Consider the following 20,138-nt stretch of genomic DNA (forward strand, 5'->3'; position numbering starts at 1 on the left):
TGGTGATATACTACAACATTTCAAAGATTGATATCCCAACTAGTTTATCTGTGAACAGTATTCCCTACCATTTCTTTGAGGGGCATCTGTCTAAAGCAGAAGCATCCATGTGTGAGTTGGATAGGGTTACCATATGTCCAGATTATCCCGGACAGGTTGGGATCTTAAATAGCCATCTGGGAGGACTTTGTAAAAATCTAAAAAAGTCCGTTATTTCCCTCCCAGTGCAGAGTGCAGCACGTTTGACAGAGCAGCTGGGCTGGATTGAGCTGCTTGCATCTCGGCCTCCAGCAGCCAGAGCCCCTCCCCTGCTCCCCCCTGCCCCACAGCCTCAGCGTGCCATGCCGGTCTGAGCAGCCCGGTAAGGGAGCTGAAGGGTTGGAGAAGGGGCAGAGGGTCCTGGGGGGCAGTCAGGGAGCAGGGAGCGTTAGATGTGTCAGGGATTCCGGCGGGGGAGGGGACGGCTGTTAGGAGGCTGGGTTGTGGAGAGGGGTTGGGGCAGTCAGGGACCGGGGGTGGGGGGGGTTGGATGGACCAGGTGTTCTGGTGGCACCTGTTGGGGGATGAGGGTGTGGATAGGAGTCAAGGTAGTTAGGGGACAGGTAGGGGTGGAGTCCTAGGGGGGCAGTTGGGGGGGGTCTCGAGAGGGGGCAGTCAGGGTAAAGGAGAAGGGAGGCTTAGATAGGGGTGGGATCCCGGAGGAGGCAGTCGGGGTAGAAGACCTGGAGGGGGCGATCAGGGGACAAGGAGCAGGGGCATTGAATAGATTGGGGATTATGTGGGGGGCTGTCAGGAGGCAGGAAGTGGGAGGGAGTGGATGGGGCGGGGCTACCTCTCATGGAGTGTCCTCTCTTTTGAAAGTTTAAATATGGTAACCCTAGAATTGGGTTGCCAAAGTTTACAAGCAGACTCAGCTAAGCTTTTTTCACCTAACCTACATAATCTTGGTCCTGGAGGTAACAGTACAGAAAAGGTTCTTCCTGCTTTGTCAGTGCTATAGGGAGCATTGGAATAGATAATACTTACCCATTTTATTCTTTGTGCAGCCAGCAGTGAAGAGGTGGTTAAAACTGTTCCAAAAACAGTAGTGAACAAAGAGTAATATGCAAGTGACTTAAAAATTCTTCAGTGGTTTGCTTGCTTCTTAGAGAATCTTACTCTTTTTAAACCTGGTTGTCAAGTGTTATCTATGAATGTTGACCATAATACTGATCTAATGCTAATAACCTTCCTAATATGTGAGCTGCTTAGTATTCAGCAGAGATTGAGGCAGAATATTATATGAGACATTCAGTTTGAAACCCTTCTCCTTGATTTGTTTTTGGCTTCCTAATTGATGCATCTGAGCAAACATGTGATTTGAGATTCAGTTTTTGTCAGTGTTGAAGACCACTCAGATACTGTTCTGGTGTGTCCTTCTCAACTTAACTGTTTTGGGTTTTATCTGCAGCACGCCATAGAGAATGTCTGCATAGTATCTTGTAAACATTTTCCTCATTTTAGTTCTAGATTAAAACAATTTCTATTTATTCGAGCTTCAGCTAATTTGCAATTAGCTTTCTCAAATGGACCAAATAACTTGCTTAAAACTTCCAGTGTGGTAATGGTAAAAAGTAAACAAAAAATCGTTAGTGAAATAGATGGCCTTTTCCTAGATTGAATAAACTGAGTGCAAGATAACAAAGTAATGAGTCAGTTTTTCTCTTCCTGTTTCAAGGAAATGAATGGCGTGCTAAGGAGCATGCTTTCGGAATGGTTTTCTACCGGATTCCTAAGCCTGGAGCGAGTCACCTGGCAGTCACCTTGTGAAGTGCTTCAGAAGATTAGTGAGTAAGTGTCAAGAATTTCCAATGTTTGTTGATGTAGTTTGAACAATGGGTTGGCCCTTTTGCAGGCCCTTGTGCAGAGCCTACTTCAAGAAATTGCATTCCTATGCTATAATGCAAAGTATGATTAAAGAATTGCAACCTTATGAATATTATTTAGCATATACATTGATTTTAACAGAATTATGTAGATCATAAACAATATCCTTAGGGTGTGAGATGATTCATACTTATGGTCTTTTTCAACATAAATTAGAGCTGTAGGCTCTGGGAGAGTATGCTTAGAGCAAAGAATATCTCTTGTGATGGCCATAAAAGACACCCAAGTCTATTCTGCTGCTGGTGAATCCTACACAGTAAGGAGGCAGTATAGTATACCAAGACCTTACATCTAATCAAATATTATTGTAATTCTTCAGCAGTTACGTATAGTGGTCATTTAAAGTATGCAGAATCCGGTATAAAATATGCAGTTAAAGCTTTATCATCCAGCATGTTTGGGGAATGGGTAAGTCAAAAATTCTGGTTAATTCAGGGGGAAAGAGTTTGGAAGCGGGGGGCAGCACATGGAGCCGACTGGCCGAGCCTCTTTGGAGACTCGCTGCTTGCAGGGAGCTTCCTGAAGTGAGTACCACCCGGATCCAGCACCCCAAAACCCCTCCCACGTTGCAACGTCCTGCCCTGAGCTCCCTCCCACATCCAAACTCCCTCCCAGACCCCGTACACTGCACTCACTTCTGAAATGCCGGTTTATAGAGCTTTCCGGTTTGCAAAGTGCTGGATAACACAGCTCTTCTTTGTAAATTGAGGTCAAGTTTGTACAAGTGCCTTGACAATCAACAATATTTATTTCTATCTTCAAAATTGATTCAGCTGGAAATGTGTGAATCAAAGTTCTATTGTGTTGAATTTTTTTCCCATGGTTGAACTCTAAAAAGCTTTCAAGAAGAAAACATCTCTAAGAAAGAGTTGAGGGCAGATAACTTCACCTGTTCTTTGTATCACAAAGAAAATAAAATGATGATACAATGGTGGTCTGCAAAACAAAAATAACTAATTGAAATCCAAGTCTTTCAAACTAGAGACTGGAGCATAACAATTTTAAGACTAAAGTGTTTGTTAAATGAGTATTTAAAAAGACGACTAAGGGAATTTGTGTTCTACAAAAACTTCTTAATAAAAGTTATTTAGTTTAATTAAAACTATATGTGATTAATCTATGGATACTGATAAATTAAAGGATTTGAATAGAGTACTAAAACTAGTTGAGGAGAGACTTCACGTTCCTGTTTCACTATTACATGAATCCTTTTGAAATATTAATTTATAAAATCCTTTCACTAATATCTAGAGTCCCTTTTCTAAAAAAATGATATCATTCTGTGCACATGCAACAAAAGTATTAGCAATAGGATGGGATGAGGACGTTAGATTTTTAAATGTATTTGAAAATAGCATTCCATTAGGCTACACCAGTGGTTCCTAAACTTGTTCCGCTGCTTGTGCAGGGAAAGCCCCTGGTGGGCCGGGTCAGTTTGTTTACTGGCCGCGTCTGCAGGTTTGGCCACTCGCGACTCCCACTGACAGTGGTTTGCTGCTCCAGGCCAATGGGAGCTGTTGGAAGCGGTAGCCAGTATGTCCCTCTGCCCGCGCAGCTTCGAGCAGCTCCCATTGGGCTGGAGCAACGAACCACGGCTAGTGGGAGCCGCGATCAGCCGAACCTGCGGATGCGGCCAGTAAACAAACCAGCCCGGCCCACCAGGGGCTTTCTCTGCACAAGTGGCAGAACAAGTTTGGGAACCACTGGGATAGACAGTAATATTAAGAGGAACCATTTTGTGCTTAATGTAGTGCTTTTCATCCAAAACTTTCAAAGTTCTTTACAAGGGTGATCTCTGTTGTACTGTTGTAGAAACTGATGCCTGAGGGGATGTGATGTACCCAAGGTCATTCAATGACTCAGTGGCACAGTGGTCTAATCTGGTCTCCTCTATAAAATACAAACTGCAAGTTGGAACTTTTGTTCCAGAGAAGGCTACTGACAGACAGAGGGTGTGTGTATGTGAGAGATATTTTACAAAATCTATTATGTTACAGTTTGAGGGTGAATTTCATTTTCTCATTTATAGCCTGATCCTGCCCTACTGATGTCAATAAGAGTTTTGCCATTGACATTAATGGGAACAGCATTAGGTTGATACAGTGGGTTGGGTGAATTCTGTTTTTTTAGATGAAAATCTGAATTTTTTTAACCTCCTATTCAGCTCTGAAGCAGTGCATCCTGTCAGAAACTGGATTGATATGAAGCGCCGAGTTGGATCATATAGAAGGTGCTACTTTTTTGCCCACTGTGCAATCCCCGGGGAACCATTGATAGTCTTGCATGTAGCACTAACCAAGGAAATCTCCAGCAGCATCCAGGTACAGTCAGCATATTCCATACCTACTCCAATGTTTAAATCGCTAAATAGGCTTGTTTTAAAAAATTGGTTCAGAATGGATCAGAAGCCTGTGTTAAACTCTCATTTTGGAAATCCAAGTTAAATTCTTGGTGCTGCTAATGATGCTACTTATTTTTTCAAGAATAACTCTAGTGAATGATGTAATGTGAATTGTAATACAGTTTTAGAATAAGTGGCAGGAATCTTTGTTCATTGAAGAAAAATTCTATTTCGGTTGTTGTATTAATGATACCTGCCAGTAATGGGTGGTCGATCTCTTGCCGCCCTCCCCCATCCCCCTTATGTTCCGCCGCCTTCTATAGTAATGGTGACAGAGCTAGCTTTCAAAGTGTAGTAAAAGCTGTGTTATCTTTACCAACCAGCAAGCTCTATAAACTGGCATTTCTGGTCTTCAGTGAAAGTCTGGTTGGTGAAGGCTCCCTACCTTGCTCCACGTGGTTCCCTGGAAGTGGCAACATGTCCCTGCTGCTCCTAGGCAGAGAAATGGTCGGGGGGATTCGGAGTGCGGGATGTGGTGATTAGAATATCTTTTATACTGTGCTAGAGCTTGACTTTGTCTCAATAGATTGAATACAGTAAGAGAATGGAAAAACTGTTATTAATAAATTAGAAAGTAGTAAAATGAAATACATCTTGGGGTGATGGTAACTCTTACTAATTTTTTAATTCTTCTTTCACAGGCCATAGTGAAAGAGGTTCCCCCTCTGGAAAAGGAAGATATGAACAAAATTACTACAGCCATTTTCTATTCAATCAGTTTGACTCAGCAGGGACTTCAGGGTGTAGAACTGGGGACTCACCTCATCAAACGAGTTGTTAAAGAACTACAGGTAGGTGTGGTAAATTGCACTTTGGGGTTTTGTCCTGCTGGAATTCCCCCTCCCCCCCCCCCCTTTTTTTTTTTTTTTTTTCAAGTAGTCACTTCCTCATTACTGAAGATGTAGAGCTGCCATGGATTCCCATTAAGTCTTGGATGACCTTCTGAGGGCTGAAAAAGTTTTTTCCCATCTGTATGTAGTAAATCAGCACTAAAACTTAATATTGGCTCCTTGATTTTCTGTTTTTTAAGAAATACATGTCTCTTGAACTCATTTGGTAGCTTTCTTTCGCAAAATACCTCTTAGTTGACATAGTTACAAGGGATTTCTCTTATCTGAATGCAGATTTTTTTCTCAGTGCATTATAGTATGTTTTGTCATTGATAAGATAGATAGATATACATACCCCTCTTCTTTGTTTTTGACAATTAATAAATTAGATGTTTGAGGTTCAGATTTTGAAAATAATGAGGTTAGAAGCTGATGTAGAAGGTGTAAAATAAGACCCATTGTGGTCCAAGTCCAGGGTACAACTCCTTCTCCTCCTCTTAAAAAATGTCTTTTCTTTACTTGATTGTTTTAAACAGTCAAAGTTAAACTCTTGGTGTAGATATTTAGTTTCTACGTTGGTCTAGAATGTAGTATTTTGGTATAGTACAGAGAAATGTAGAATAGAATATTGCAGATAAGTCTAGATTTATTTATTAAAGTAATTGCAGCTATTTATTTATCATTTGCAATTTCTTTGTATTGTTACAAACATTTCACTGCAAAGTGAACAACTAATTGATCAACATGTCTCCTATTCTAACTAGAGCTGATCAGAAAGTGGAGTGTGTGTGTGCGCGCGCACGCAGAAATCTTCCCTTTTTAAAATTTTCCAACCACCTCTAATTATAATAGAGTAGCACTGTATTGTGAACCCAAATAATTGATGTGGAGTATGGATTGTATAAGAATTTAGAAATAGCATGTGAAAGCACTAATGGATTTGAGCTTTCAGTTGTGTTGTAATTGTAAATAAAATGTCTCCATGTGTCTGCTATTTTACCTTTTGTAACAAACACATCCACCTTTAACTATTCTAAACTCTTGGAGAAGAGTTTATTTTTCTTGTAGCTGTTAGGAATAACTGTTGGAGGATCTATTCTTCCTATTAAGCTGAATTAACATTTTTGGAAGTGTTAGCTTAGTAAGATAAGAGTATTGGCGCATATACACACAGATGTATAAGTCCATACATAGATTGGGGCTATCAGAAGTACATGTATTCTGACTCCCATTTTAATCAGAATCATACATCGTGAAGTAATTGAACTTTAATGGGTCGGTCAGTTTTGTAGAGAATTTAAACAAAAGAATAATGCATTGATCCTTAGTGTTTTACTAAACAATTGCTTTGAACTGTAAGCCTGGTAGATAAAATATAGTGAAAGCATTAATAGTATAAGAAATGTTTAGTATTAAACAATACTCTACTGAGAGAGGAATTAGGAAATCCTGACTTCTCATTTTATTAGGTTAATATTTAAGCAACCTTGGCATGTGATCAGGCACTTATGTTCCTGGGGTTGCTCAGAATCTGTTGTGTGTTTTGGAAAAATTTGGCTGTCTATTCTAGGATTAACTTCTGTATGAACTTGGTGTTAGATCAGACACTTATGTTATCAACTTCTTAAAAGTAATGTTTTATTCAACAAAATTAAAATATTAAAATGCAGTCACGTTTGCTTTTTTCAAGATGGTACTGAAAAGTTTCAGTGCAAATCTACCAATTTAAATGTAGGGCTGTTTAGTGCCTGAGAGGCAAACAAGCCTCTTTTTCACTGTAACTACAGTGAAATCCCACTATAACATGATAATCGCGATAAATGCAGGGTCACGTTATAGCGGGGTTATGAAAATTTACCATTTCAAGCCGATCAGTTTCTCTTGGGCAGAAAATTACTTGCATTTGCGAACTGCCCATAATGGTAACTGAAAGGATCTAGCAATAATTGGTGACAGCACAAGCTAATCAACCTATTAAACGAGCCAGAACCAGCCTGAGAATGGCTGGATTTGGACTTTTATAACTGGAGTTTTGGGACCTGGCAGACTGGGGCTGGAGCGGCTCTCGAGGGAGCTGTACAAAGGTGCTCAGCTGACTCCTCTCCACCCAGAGAGCCGATTGCAGCTTTTGACACTGAGGAGTTGCTAATATTCAGAGCAAAGTTCATGCCACTGTTTCTGTAGCATCCTTCCCAACTGTCAGCTTGCTCCAGCAACGGGGGCTCTCAGCCATGCAACAAGAGAGGGAAACACGTGAGGAGAGCAGAGGAGATGTGCAAGGGGCAGAGAAGAGCGAGGAGCAGCTTGGGAGGGGAACGCTCTTCTCGCCAAAAGAAAAAGTAGGGGTGGGAGTGAGGGGGGAGAAAGAGGCAGTGGGGAAGGCACATTCTTTTTTTTTTTTTTTTTGCTTCGGTGGCACCCGGAGCCACCTTATGATTGCGTTATATCCGAATTCGCATTATAGCGGGGTTTCACTTTATCCCTTCCTAGATGTGGAGACTAAAGAACTTAATCACAAAAGTATCTGGAAAAGATGGGGAGTGAAATTTACACACAGTGTTACAACCCTGTCATACAAAGTGGTGTTCTCTCTTGATTTTAATGACAGCTGAAGATTCTCAGCAACTTAGACAATTAGACCCTACAAAGTTAGAAATCTTTTGCTGTCCTGAATTGGGAGTCATAGTGTTACAGAGAAATTCAAAATCCAAGCATTATAGGCATTAAACATTTTAATTTTGGCTTTAGACAGGCACTTAGGAAGTTGTCTTATTAAAAGTTTAGCTTGCTATGTTAAGTGCCAAACTAAATTGCTGTGTTTTGCTCTACCTGCTGGGTGTCATTCCCATAGATATTAATATTATTAGACTGTAATATTATTCTCATGCCTTGATTTAAAAAAATAATCCTTAGGGAGAATAAACAAAGAGTATAATGACAATGTGGGAAAATATGTACTATTATTTATTTGTTTACACTCCACTGTATTTGATTAATTCAAAATCACTTAATTTCAAGCCTCTGTAACTTTTAATTTCCTAAGGAAATGACCATGTTCTGGATGTTGCCATCTTGAAAATGTTTAAATGTAAAAATTAGTGAGAACCTGATAGCTGAGCATTTGGCAGAATACTGGAGCTATAATTTAATTGTGTATTGGAATCTGGAAAATTTTAGGAACAAATTGATCATCTGTACACAGTGCTTCCGAACAATGTGTTTATTTTGGAATACAATCACTGTGATTTTATGTATCAGTGTGCTGAAGATTTTGATTGTATAATCATGATCTGTAAAAGCCATTGTGATGGATGGCTATGAGCTATTTTCTGTTAGTCTTGGTGTGTTCTGTAACTAGTTTTTAGATCAGAGGTAATAGGGAAATATATTTAATGAAAACCAAAATAAGTGAGCAGAAGGAACACTTTCTCAAAAAAGCCCCAAACCTTCATGTTTGAAGTATGCAAGAGAAAATTATTTCAAATAAATTCTTGCCAATGTGTTGGAAATAGAAATACTTCTGATGGATTTGCATTATGGAATAAGTATAATGAGAGATTTCTTGAAGCAAGGTTTTAAAGATTCTAATATTCCCCACTGTGGAAATACTAGTGCTGTCTGAAAATGGTTACTAACTATTTTTTTTATAATGGTAGGGGATTGTATGAATTGTATTTTTTTTCACCATCTTGGTTTTCAGACAACTGAAACGGTTTTGCTTAATCTTAAAAATAACAGAATAAAAACCCAAACAGTGACTCAAACTGAGAACAGATATGACTGATTTCAACCCAAAAATGAAGAGATTGGAGTGGGAGGGGAGGGATTGTTAGCAATTGAGAATCAAACTGTAAAATGGAAAAAAACTTGACATTAATTTTAGACCTCGCAACACATCTATAATTATGCTTTGTATTCATACGTGTTGAAAGATGTTACATAAATATTTGCCAATTTATTACTTTTCTTTGTAAAGCGCTTTGAGACCTACCGATGAAAAGCTCTGTATGAGAGTGAAATATTTGCGTATTCAGTGTTTTTTAAATTTAAATGGCACATGGGGTCGCCATCAGTTTTACTGTTTCAATCTGTTCTAATGTCATAAAAGAATAACCTTTAAGTAGACTACAAACTGAGTTGAAAGCTTGTTCAAAATGATTTATGAAACATTTTCTTTGTGAAATTCCAAGTTCTTCATTGCTTCAGACTGAAAAACTTGGCCTTAATTTCAGCTTATGTTTTCCAGAAAGTTTCATCTTTCTAATAATAAAAAAGGCTAAGTTTTTCAGAAGAGCACTTAAAAAGTTTCCCAACAACCTGTTTTTTGTTGTTGTATTCAGGAAGTTATATATGAGTTGGATAATCACAAACTTCAGTAGAATCAAGAAGAAAATGATTGAGCTTTCTTCAGAAAGAAATAATATAGATATAGCAGCACTGTATTGAATGTAAAACATCTGTCTGTTGTGGCTCCACTGGCTACTACACAGCTCAAATTTAATGTAATGAATAGCAAAGGGGCCAAAATGATGCTGATTTGCTTGAAGAGAAAGGTTTGTGACCAAGGGAACAAGTCGTCAGCTCACTTAATGATTAGGAAGGAAGAGTCAGCAAATGCTATTCATTCAAATGAAAGAAATGTCTTAGTCATGGATATTCCAGAGGGGATGAATGGAATTTTACAGTACACTTAGGGCAGCTCTGTAACTTTTTAAGTTACAAAGAGATCCATATTTCTTTTAATTAACATTTACAGAATTGGTAGACTCCCGTTTTCTTGCAGAAATTGAAAGATAAATTTCTTAGAATTTATTGAATAGTCACACACTGTGGAAAACAGAAGCATGAAAATATATTTAATCATTACTCAATATACCTACCTCTTCATGGTTGCCAGACTGTCATTCCCATAGATCAGATGTTTAAACCATATTTGTTTAAACAAAAATACTTTCCCCTCTGCAAATGTTGCTCAATGTGGAACTATTTCACCTGCTTCGTAGAGTGCGTGTTCTCCTAAAAGTCTGATCAGGCAGTGCTTAAAACTTTTGGTGATGCTGGAAACTATATTATTTAAATAAATGTAGGAAAACCACTGAGAATTTGACAGATTCATGTGAGTAATTTAGATCTTTTATCGTGTCTGAGGGCTTGTCTACATCAGAAAGTTGCAGCGCTGGTGAGGGAATTACAGCGCTGCAACTTAGGAGGTGTACACATCTGCAGGGCACCACCAGCGCTGCAACTCCCTGTTTGCAGCGCTGGCCGTACTCCCGTTTTGTCTCGGGTGTAGAGGATCCAGCGCTGGTGATCCAGTGCTGGTAATCAAGTATAGACACTTACCAGCGCTTTTCTTGACCTCCGTGGAATAAGCAGGTATCCCAGCATACCTGAGGAAGCCTCTGGTAATCAAGCTGGTCTCCTTCCCCGGTTTGCTCTCGCGTTCGCCGAACCCCCGAGCAAGCAGGTCTCCTTCCCTGCGGTTTGCAGGGTGGTTCGCGGAACGCGAGAGCAAACCGCGGCGAAGCTGGTCTCCTTCCCCGGTTTGCTCTCGCCTTCCCCAAAACCCCTTGAAGCCGCCCAACAGCGCTGCAGTGTGGCCACATCTAACACCACTTGCAGCGCTGGTTGCTGTAAGTGTGGCCACTCTGCAGCGCTGGCCCTATACAGCTGTACTAATACAGCTGTAACAACCAGCGCTGCAAAATTTTAGATGTAGACATGGCCTCAGTACTCTTTCCATCACGTCTGTGCACATGTGATCTCACTGCAATCCTCCAGATCACTGGAACAGCATGTGTGCTTAACAGCTGGCATCGCAGGAGATGCTTCGTATTTTGAGTCTCTCTGCCACAGTCACAGCATCTCTTGATCGTTGCATCTCTAGACTGGCCAACTCCAGTGCGGAGTCATTTAAGGCAATACCAAGTATTCCAGAGCTAATCTGCACTGGGTGGTAGGTGCTTGACTATTGGGAGCTGGCTTGCTGAGAACGTTGTTTCATCTGCTAACCTTGGCTTTAGTTTTCTCAATATGATCTCTAAAGGAGAGTGTGCAATCGAGAGTAACAGCAAGGTATATGGGATTTATGGAATGAGTAAGTTTTGTCCCAAGCCAGCTGCCCTTGAATTCACATTTGGCGACTTGTTTTTTGAGATGAAATGCGCTGTCTTGCATCTCTGCTGGGCTTACATACAGTTGGTTGGCTGCATAGTACTTGTCTAGGGTGTTTAGTGTATTCACAAGAGTACTGTCTAATATTCCAAACTCCTTGGGCTTTGTGGTGATGCATGCATTATCTGTGTAGATAAAGCATCTTTTGCCAGGGTAGCTTGATGGGTCATTTGTGTAGATGTGGAGTAATGTAGGTGCTAAAACACTGTTTAGCAACCCAGATTACCAGGGGTCAGTGTGCTGAAAATGTACTGTCCCAGATATTCCTATTATATCATGACAGATTCTTCTATCATTGCATGTAACGTGATTAACAGTAGTTGATTTTGAGTATGTTGGAAGTGTTGCCTTCTCTGATAGAGGTTGGAACGATGGCCTCCTTTGCCCATCATTAAAATGCCACATGCTGCTATGCAGCATTATTACTCAAGAAAGCATGATTTTGATTGAGATTTACACAAGAAGTTTGGAATTAATGTACTGAAAAATTGTTTATATTACAGTGTGACAAAAATTAGGAATGTATATACAGTTAGCCTTCCAACGTACTTTACCAGGAAAAGTGTTAAAGTACATAAATGAGATGCATGGAACGCTTACATAATTGTGCTGTTTGTAAGAAAGGTGACCTAATTTTAGCAGAGTTGCCATGTAACGGAAAAGTGTGTAGCAAAGAGATGATATGCTATTTTAATTTGTATGTTGTCCTCTTTCAGCTTTTTGGCATTAAATAAAGTAAAAACTTTTTAAGGTATTGAATGAATGATGCAGCAGGTTCATTGATTTCTTGAAATTTCAGATTCACAGACAACCACCTTTTTCTCCTGCTGGTGCCTCGTTGTAAAGCTGCCTCATTGTATCTTATTCTAGCCACATGGGCAATCAATGACAATATATGTGATGTGTTCAGTTAGCCTCTTTCCTCATACCATAGGGATATTCTTACTCTGTGTGAAGCTCTGGAAGGAGAGTTTTGTTTCTGCTGCTATATCCACTACTTTTCTGTTGCAGTGAAATATTCTCCTTGCCTGCAAGAAGTTATCTCACTTTTTCTACCTCAGAACAGTATTTTGGTTTGTCTCCATGATTTTGGATGAAAACCATGTAAAAAATAACTGGTATCAAAGGGAACCAATGTCAGAAAGCTGAAGTCAGACAAATTCAACTCTCTGAATCTATGAAAAGCCACTTTTTAATCCCACATCTGACTTATTTATTTTATTTATCTTTGTAAAAACAACCCTTCCTTATTTGGGTTCCAGCTATTTTATTTTTCTGTAGTGCCAGGAGGCTAGTTGACTTGCAGACTTTAATTGGCTCATGCAATTTTGCTTTGCACTTTTCTCTCTCCTCACATAACACACCTTTTACAGCCAAACTTTAAGAAGAAATGTTTAAACACTTAAAGAACTACCATTCTTAACGATTTCTTTTCAAGTTTTAAATAGTCCCAGATGATGATGATGATCTTACAATATTGGAAACTGTCACAAGAATCTTATAAAATTCTGGAGGCAAGCAAGATTAATTGATTCCAGCACCAGAAGGGACCATTGTGATCATCTAGTCTGATCTCCTCAACAAAACACAGACCATAGAACTTCCCCAAATTATTCTTGGAGCATGTCTTTTAGAAAAACAACCAGTCTCGATATTAAAAATGCCAGTGATGGAGAATTCCCCACGACACTTAAGAAACTGTTCCAGTGGTTAATTACCTTTACTGTTAAAAATATATGCATTATTTCCAGTCTGAATTTGACTTTCTTCAACTTCCAGCCATTGTATTGGGTATGTTTTCTCTGCTAAACTGAAGAGCCCATTGTTAAATACATATTCCCCATGTATAGGTATTTATAGACTGTAATCAAGAGACCCCTCTTTGTTAAAATAACTAGATAGATTCAAGAAGCTCAATCACTATAAGGCATATTTGTAATCCTTCAGTGATTTTCATGGCTCTTCTTTGAGCCTTCTCCAATGTGTCAACATCCTCTTGTATTGTGGACACCAGAACTGGACACGCTATTCCAGCAGCAGTCTTACCAGTGCCAAGTGCAGAGGTATAATAACCTCTTTCCTCCTCTTCAAGAGTCCCCTGTTCATGCATCCAAGGACCTGATTAGTTCTTTTGGCCACACTGTCTCACCGAGAGTTCATGTACAGGCAGTTATCCACCACAACACCCAAATCTTTTTCACAGTCACTGCTTCTCAGGTTAGAGTCCCTCATCCTGTAAGTGTGGCCTACGTTTTGTTCCTAGACAGATGCATTTATGTTTATCCATATTGAAACACAGACATTGTTTGCTTCTGCCCAGCTTACCAAGATATCCAAATCTCTCTGGAATAGGACACATCACTGATAATTATTTACCATTCCCCCAATTTTTGGGTCATCTGTAGACTTTATCAGGGATGATTTTATGTCCCCTTCGAGGTCATTGATAAAAATGTTAAAGAGCATATGGCCAAGAACTAATTCCTGCAGGAACCCACTAGAAACACTGTGAGTATCATTCATTACTGTGCTCTCCCGCAGTAGTTTCCACCCATCCTAGTATTTCTGAGACTATCTCACATTTGCAGGGTGATGAAGCAGTCCTGCAAACCTCACTTTCAGAATGTCAACATTTTTGTTTGTTTTTAAATAACAAAATGCAACATACTGCTGATACTAAAATAGAACATCATGTTTCACCACAGTGTTTCAGTGCAACATCGTGTTCATGTTTGTCCCATTGGCCTTCTTAGTTATGCATAACTGTTCTCCTGTTACCTTGCACCTCTACTTTTTTTGTTTATTGCATCTGTCTGGGACAGAGAGTTTAGTTGTTCTGTTTGTTTGTTTTTTTATTCAGCACCTAGCACAACTGGGGCCTCTGCCTTGATTGGAGCTCTAGGTAATTACAGAACTACTGTTAGGCCAGACTCTTATAAATGGAAGCCCTTGGACTCATTAACGTCAAGAAAATATAGATCCATATCCAATAATGTTGGAAAAACAAAAATTATTAATCCACTTGTCCTTTCTCTTTTCTATGGTGTCAAAAGTGCATCCGTGGCAGTCATGATTTCCTTCTTCTCTCAACTGCAGAAACAGAATTACTAGCTTCTGAAAGGAAATTAAAACTACAGGTGAAGGAATAATAAATATTTAAAATGTCATAGTAATGACATTTCTAGGTGCATATTGTCTTTCCTGGGATGAATACACCCTTTAAATCAATAAACTAGCAACTTAATGATCACAGTTTACTAGTTGTTATATTTTATGAATGTTTCTCTCATAGAGCACACTATTGTCCCTGCCTGCAGGTATATGGGATCTTGGGGAGCAATTACCACACAGGTGGGGTGCCAATTAATTTATTTATTAAAGGAAAAAGGAAGTGGTGGGAATTTAACAATAAAATACGATGGGATGGGGTGTATAGGGTGTTTACAATAGACAATGATGGGGGGGGGGTTTCTTCTTATTGAACAGTGTAGGGAGTTCTAACAGTGGGGCACAGTAAGTGGGGTTCAGCACAATGAGATAAAGTACAGTCAATAAGCGTATCAAAAGACATGCAAAATAAAATGGTAGCTTCTATATAAAATGGTCAACAATCTTAGATAGAATGTATTAAGTGGTTATACACAATGTAACACAGTGGTATCAATGCAAATACAAAGTATATCAGAAAAGTGGAAGCAACCAATGGGGTGTTATAATTACAAGTAAAATGTGAATATAAGTGAACTTATGCAATGTAACGGTATAAAAGAAAAGTAATGACTTAATTTGTGAGGCTAGGATAGCAGATAATCTGTCAAGGAACAGGAGTGGGGAGGGGAGTGAATGATTAGTGGCAACTGATGAGAGGAGTGTGTGGCTGGAAGCAGCGAGAGACTCTGAAGCCCTGCAGGGTAAGGACAATGGAGCAGCGTGATCGTGATCTTCGGTAGGGGAGGGGCAGTGGAGAAGTGCAAAGAAGGGCTAGAGAGAGGTTTAAGCAACAAGCGGACACCAAAAACAAAGGAAAAAAAGCGGCAAAGGGTTTGGGAAGTTATACAGGGGGAGAAGCAGCAAGGGGTTTGGGAAGTTCGGAGGGTGATGCAGACGCGAGGGGGAGGAGCAGCAAGGAGTCAGGAAGTTCGGAGAGAGTGCAGATGCGGGGGAAAAAGCAGCAAAGGGTTATAACGGAGACACGGAGAAGCACACAGAGGGGGATATTGGAGCGGGGGAAAAACAGACACGGGAAAGTTCAGGGAGAGATCGGGACAGCGGGAAGACGAATTTAAGCAGCAAAAACCTTATCTATCTTAACCAACGACTAGGCAAAACAACAAATATCACAATTCTAAGCAAAACTATAATAAGCAACTATACGGAGCAACAAAACAGTAAACTATAACAAGGCAGGTGAACTTACAAGCTCTACAATTTTAACAAACCAGGACTTATTAAACTAAAAAAAAACAAAACCTATGATGCACCTTATGCTATGGGGAAGTCACAGAGGGCAGAATGGTATGTGCCCAGGATACAGCTCCCAAGGAAGCCAAGGGATGGTGGCTGAAGCCAAGGGATACAGCTGAAAGCAGGGAGCCCTGAGGCAAAGCCCACAGGAGCAGAGTTTAGCAGCGGCACAAACTTATTTTTAGCAGCAAAGCGCTGCGGAGTTTAAGAGAGGTTTTAAGACACAGACCAAGGTTTAGCTTGAGTCTGTGTGCTGGGGAAACAGAGCCAGCAGCTAAAATAATAAAATAAAAGTAGGGAAAGTTTCACAGAGGGATTCTTAGCAGTCCCCAAGGCAGCAGCAAAGGGCAGAAGCAGCAAGAACATCAGAAGGCTCGGTACGGTCTCGATAATCAGGAGATCTCTCAGGCAGCAATTCGTTCTTCGTGGGGGGGGGGAGGGGCGGTTCAAAAAACGGGGTTACGCTCAAAAAATAAAATGAGAGCGGAGAAAGGACCCCGCAGAACCCCTGGCTGATCAGACCAGGCAGCAATGCAGGAACCTTTCTGATTTTTGTTTCAAAAATGTTTGTTTTTAAAGGCAAACTCAGGCAGTTTCCCGCCAGTAATCCTGATAGGCTCCCTCTGTCACAGGGGAGGAGGCACAGGGAAAAGATGCAGGTGAGCACAGAAACATGTCTGGGCAGAGTCCTGTGCAATAGGTGACTCAAAAGCACATGAGGCCTATGACTCATGCCCAGAATCTTAAAAACACAATAGGTCTTGCAGCTCTGGACATTGCCTGCCTTACACCGAGCCCAGGTTCAACAAGGTGATAACAGGACTAACCCTTTGAACAGGGCAGTGGTCCCATTTAGCACGCAGCACAAGTGGCCATCCCGTTGAGAAGGGCAGTGACCCTGGTAAACAACTTAACAGCCAGGGAAGGGCGGCCACAGGAGGAGAACAAAAACAAAATGGAGTATGGGGACAGCTGTAAGAAACAAAATGGAATAGGGGGATAGCTGTAACAGACAACTATATTCTGAAAAGATTTAATTTTCAGTATGAAATATGGTTAAAAAATAATTGGGAGAGGAGGGGGCAAGGAGAGAAGGGGCTTACTCAACAGGATACCAGGAGTATTTATATTAAAAAAATTTTTTTTTTTTGAATCATAGCAATCAAAATAAGGTATTAGCATCTTAAATCCAGTTTTTGTTCTGAAACTCAGACTGAATGAATGGCACCTCACTAATCAGTCTGTGATTTCTAACCAACTTCAAACAGAGTAATTCTAACCAGTTCTTGTAGATTAAGATCACTTGTTTTTAAACAGATGTATTGTGTTTCCAGTCTTACAAAATCCGAAGATCATCCTGTTACATTGGCTATATTCAATGAAAATAATGGAGGGGACTTAGTAATCAAAAGCTTTTTCTTGTCCTGAATTTTCAGCAACATTTCTTGTTTAAGATCAAAGCATAGCTTTGTTTACTTTAGTGTAAAAAGGTATGCTGACAACATAAACACCCAGGTGCACAAAGGATCAGTATGTCTACTGAAAGGATAAGAAAAAAAATATAACGTTTCAAAATATTTTTTTGTAAGCGTATAGACGTTACTTAATAGAACATTTGTTCTTTGTCAGCTTCAGGAAATTTTTGGTAAGAACAACTCCTTTGTGTGCAGTAGGATTTTTTTATGTCAACCTATCAACTAGGACTGCTGAAGTCACCTTGCGTGTAGCTACCTGGCCAAAGACCCTGATTTCCTAATTTAACTCTGCAAGATATTGAGGGGAAGGATGACATTTAATCAAAGGCCATTTAAGCAGCATTAATAAACCGAGACAAAATTTTGCTAACATGTCTGCATAACTAATAGGTGGAGAAGGGCTCAGTGCTAGAATTTGTGAAACTTGACAACATTTAAAATGAAGGGCTGTGCTCTCATTTTATTTTTTTTTGTCTGATGACTTCTGTTGCCCCTCTTCTCCACTCATATCATTCCTCCCCTTTCTATTATGTAATTTGGGTAGGTTGTTGGCAAGAAGGAGATGGGCCATAGAAGGTTATTAGAGCCAGTTGTTTGTCTCTGAGGGTATGTCTACATTACAAAATTAGGTCAATTTTATAGAAGTCGATTTTTTAGAAACCGATTTTATGCAGTTGATTGTGTGTCCCACTCACTAAGTGCATTAAGTTAGCAGAGTGCGTCCACAGTACTGAGTTTAGCGTCGACTTTCGGAGCATTGCACTGTGGGTAGCTATCCCACAGTTCTCAGAGTCTCTGCCGCCCATTGGAATTCTGGGTTGAGTTCCCAATGCCTGATGGGGCAAAAACATTGTCATGGGTGGTTTTGGGTACATGTCATCAGGCCCCCCTCCCTTCCTTCGTGAAAGCAACGGCAGACAATCATTTCACGCCTTTTTTCCATGCAGACACCATACCACGGGAAGCGTGCAGCCCACTCAGGTCAGCCACCGCTGTTGTGTCCTGGGTGCAGCTCACAGCAGATGGTGCAGTAGGGTGCAAACCATCGTCATCGAACGACTGCTTCCACTGGCACTCTGCTCTCCTGCTTTCCTGCACACGCCATGCTACAATAAGCATGGAGCCCGCTGAGATCACCACAGCAGTTATGAGCACTGTAAACACCACACGCATTATCCTGAAGTATATGCACACCAGCAACTTCAAAAACAGGAGAGGAGGTGACGGCAGCACAATGAAGAGAGTGATGAGGGCATGGACTTGGACTTCTCTCAAAGCACAGTCCCTGGCAATTTGGACATCATGGTGGTAATGGGGCAGGTTCACGCCGTGGAATGCCGATTCTGGGCCTGGGAAACAACCACAGACTGGTGGGACCGCATAGTATTGCAGGTCTGGGATGATTCCCAGTGGCTGCAAAACTTTCGCAAGCGTAAGGGCACTTTCATGGAACTTTGTGACTTGCTTTCCCTTGCCCTGAAGTGCAAGAATACCAAGATGAGAGCAGCCCTCACAGTTCTCAAGTGAATGGTGATAGCCCTCTGGAAGCTTGCAACACCAGACAGCTACCTGTCAGTCAGGAATCAATTTGGAGTGGGCAAATCTACTGTGGGGGCTGCTGTGATCCAAGTAGCCAACACAATCACTGAGCTGCTGCTATCAAGGGTAGTGACTCTGGGAAATGTACAGGTTGTAGTGGATGACTTTGCTGCAATGGAATTCCCTAACTGTGGTGGGGCAATAGATGAAACACATATCCCTATCTTGGGACTGGAGCACCAAGGCAGCCAGTACATAAACCGCAAGGGGTACTTTTCAGTAGTGCTGCAAGCACTGGTGGATCACAAGGGACATTTCACCAACATCAGCGTGGGATAGCTGGAAAAGGTTCATTATACTGACATCTTTAAAAACTCTGGTCTGTGTGAACTGCTGCAGCAAGGGACTTACTTTCCAGACCAGAAAATAACCATTGGGGATGTTGAAATGCCTATAGTTATCCTTGGGGACCCAGCCTTCCCCTTAATTCCATGGCTTATGAAGCCATACACAAGCACCCTGGACAGTGGTCAGTACGTTTAAAAGTGTGCTGGTGCAGTTTATTGACTCAGTTAGTTAGACCTCAGTGAAACCAATATTTCCGTTATTACTGCTTGCTGTGCGCTCCACAATATCTGTGAGAGTAAGTGGGAGCCGTTTATGACAGGATGGAAGGTTGAGGCAAATTGCCTGGCCGCTGATTATGTGCAGCCAGACACCAGGGCAATAAGAAGAGCGCAGCAGGCCGCTCTGCTCATCAGAGAAGCTTTGAATACCAGCTTCATGACTGGCCAGGCTATGGTGTGACAATCTGTTTGTTTCTCCCTGATGAAAACCCGCCCCCTTGGTTCACTTTACTTCCCTGTAAGCCAACCGCCCTCTCCTCCTCCCATTATCACCACTTGCAGAGGCAATAAAGTCGTTGTTTCAAATTCATGCATTCTTTATTAATTTGTCACACAAATCGGGGGATAACTGCCAAGGTAGCCAGGGAGGGGTGGGGGAGGAGGGAAGGACAAGGCCACGCTGCACTTCAAAACTTACTGAATGCCAGCTTTTTGTTGCTTGGGCAACCCTCTGGGGTGGAGTGGTTGGGTGCCCGGAGGCCCCCCCCCCAGTGTCTGGTGAGGAGGCTATGGAACTTGGGGAGGAGGATGGTTGGTTACACAGGGGCTGCAGTGGCGGTCTGTGCTTCTGATGTCTTTCCTGCACCTCAGTCATACGTTGGAGCATACCAGTTTGATCCTCCAGTAGCCTCAGCATTGCTTCCTGCCTCCTCGTCATCACGCTGACGCCACCTATCCTCTTGCGCGTCCCTCCTGTCCTCGC

General features: G+C 41.2%; 1 protein-coding gene across 1 annotated transcript in view; it reads left to right on the top strand.

Annotated features, from left to right (window-relative positions):
• MLYCD (malonyl-CoA decarboxylase) overlaps positions 1-20,138 on the top strand; it is a 58,636-nt gene that overhangs the window by 13,199 nt on the left and 25,299 nt on the right. Inside the window, exons 2-4 of the mRNA XM_050923013.1 lie at positions 1,718-1,830; positions 4,091-4,247; positions 4,969-5,118. Of these exons, the coding sequence (XP_050778970.1) occupies positions 1,718-1,830; positions 4,091-4,247; positions 4,969-5,118 (420 nt within the window). The remainder of the gene's footprint in view (positions 1-1,717; positions 1,831-4,090; positions 4,248-4,968; positions 5,119-20,138) is intronic.

Source organism: Gopherus flavomarginatus, chromosome 14, assembly GCF_025201925.1.
Source record: "Gopherus flavomarginatus isolate rGopFla2 chromosome 14, rGopFla2.mat.asm, whole genome shotgun sequence".
NCBI classification, from domain to species: Eukaryota; Metazoa; Chordata; order Testudines; family Testudinidae; genus Gopherus; species Gopherus flavomarginatus.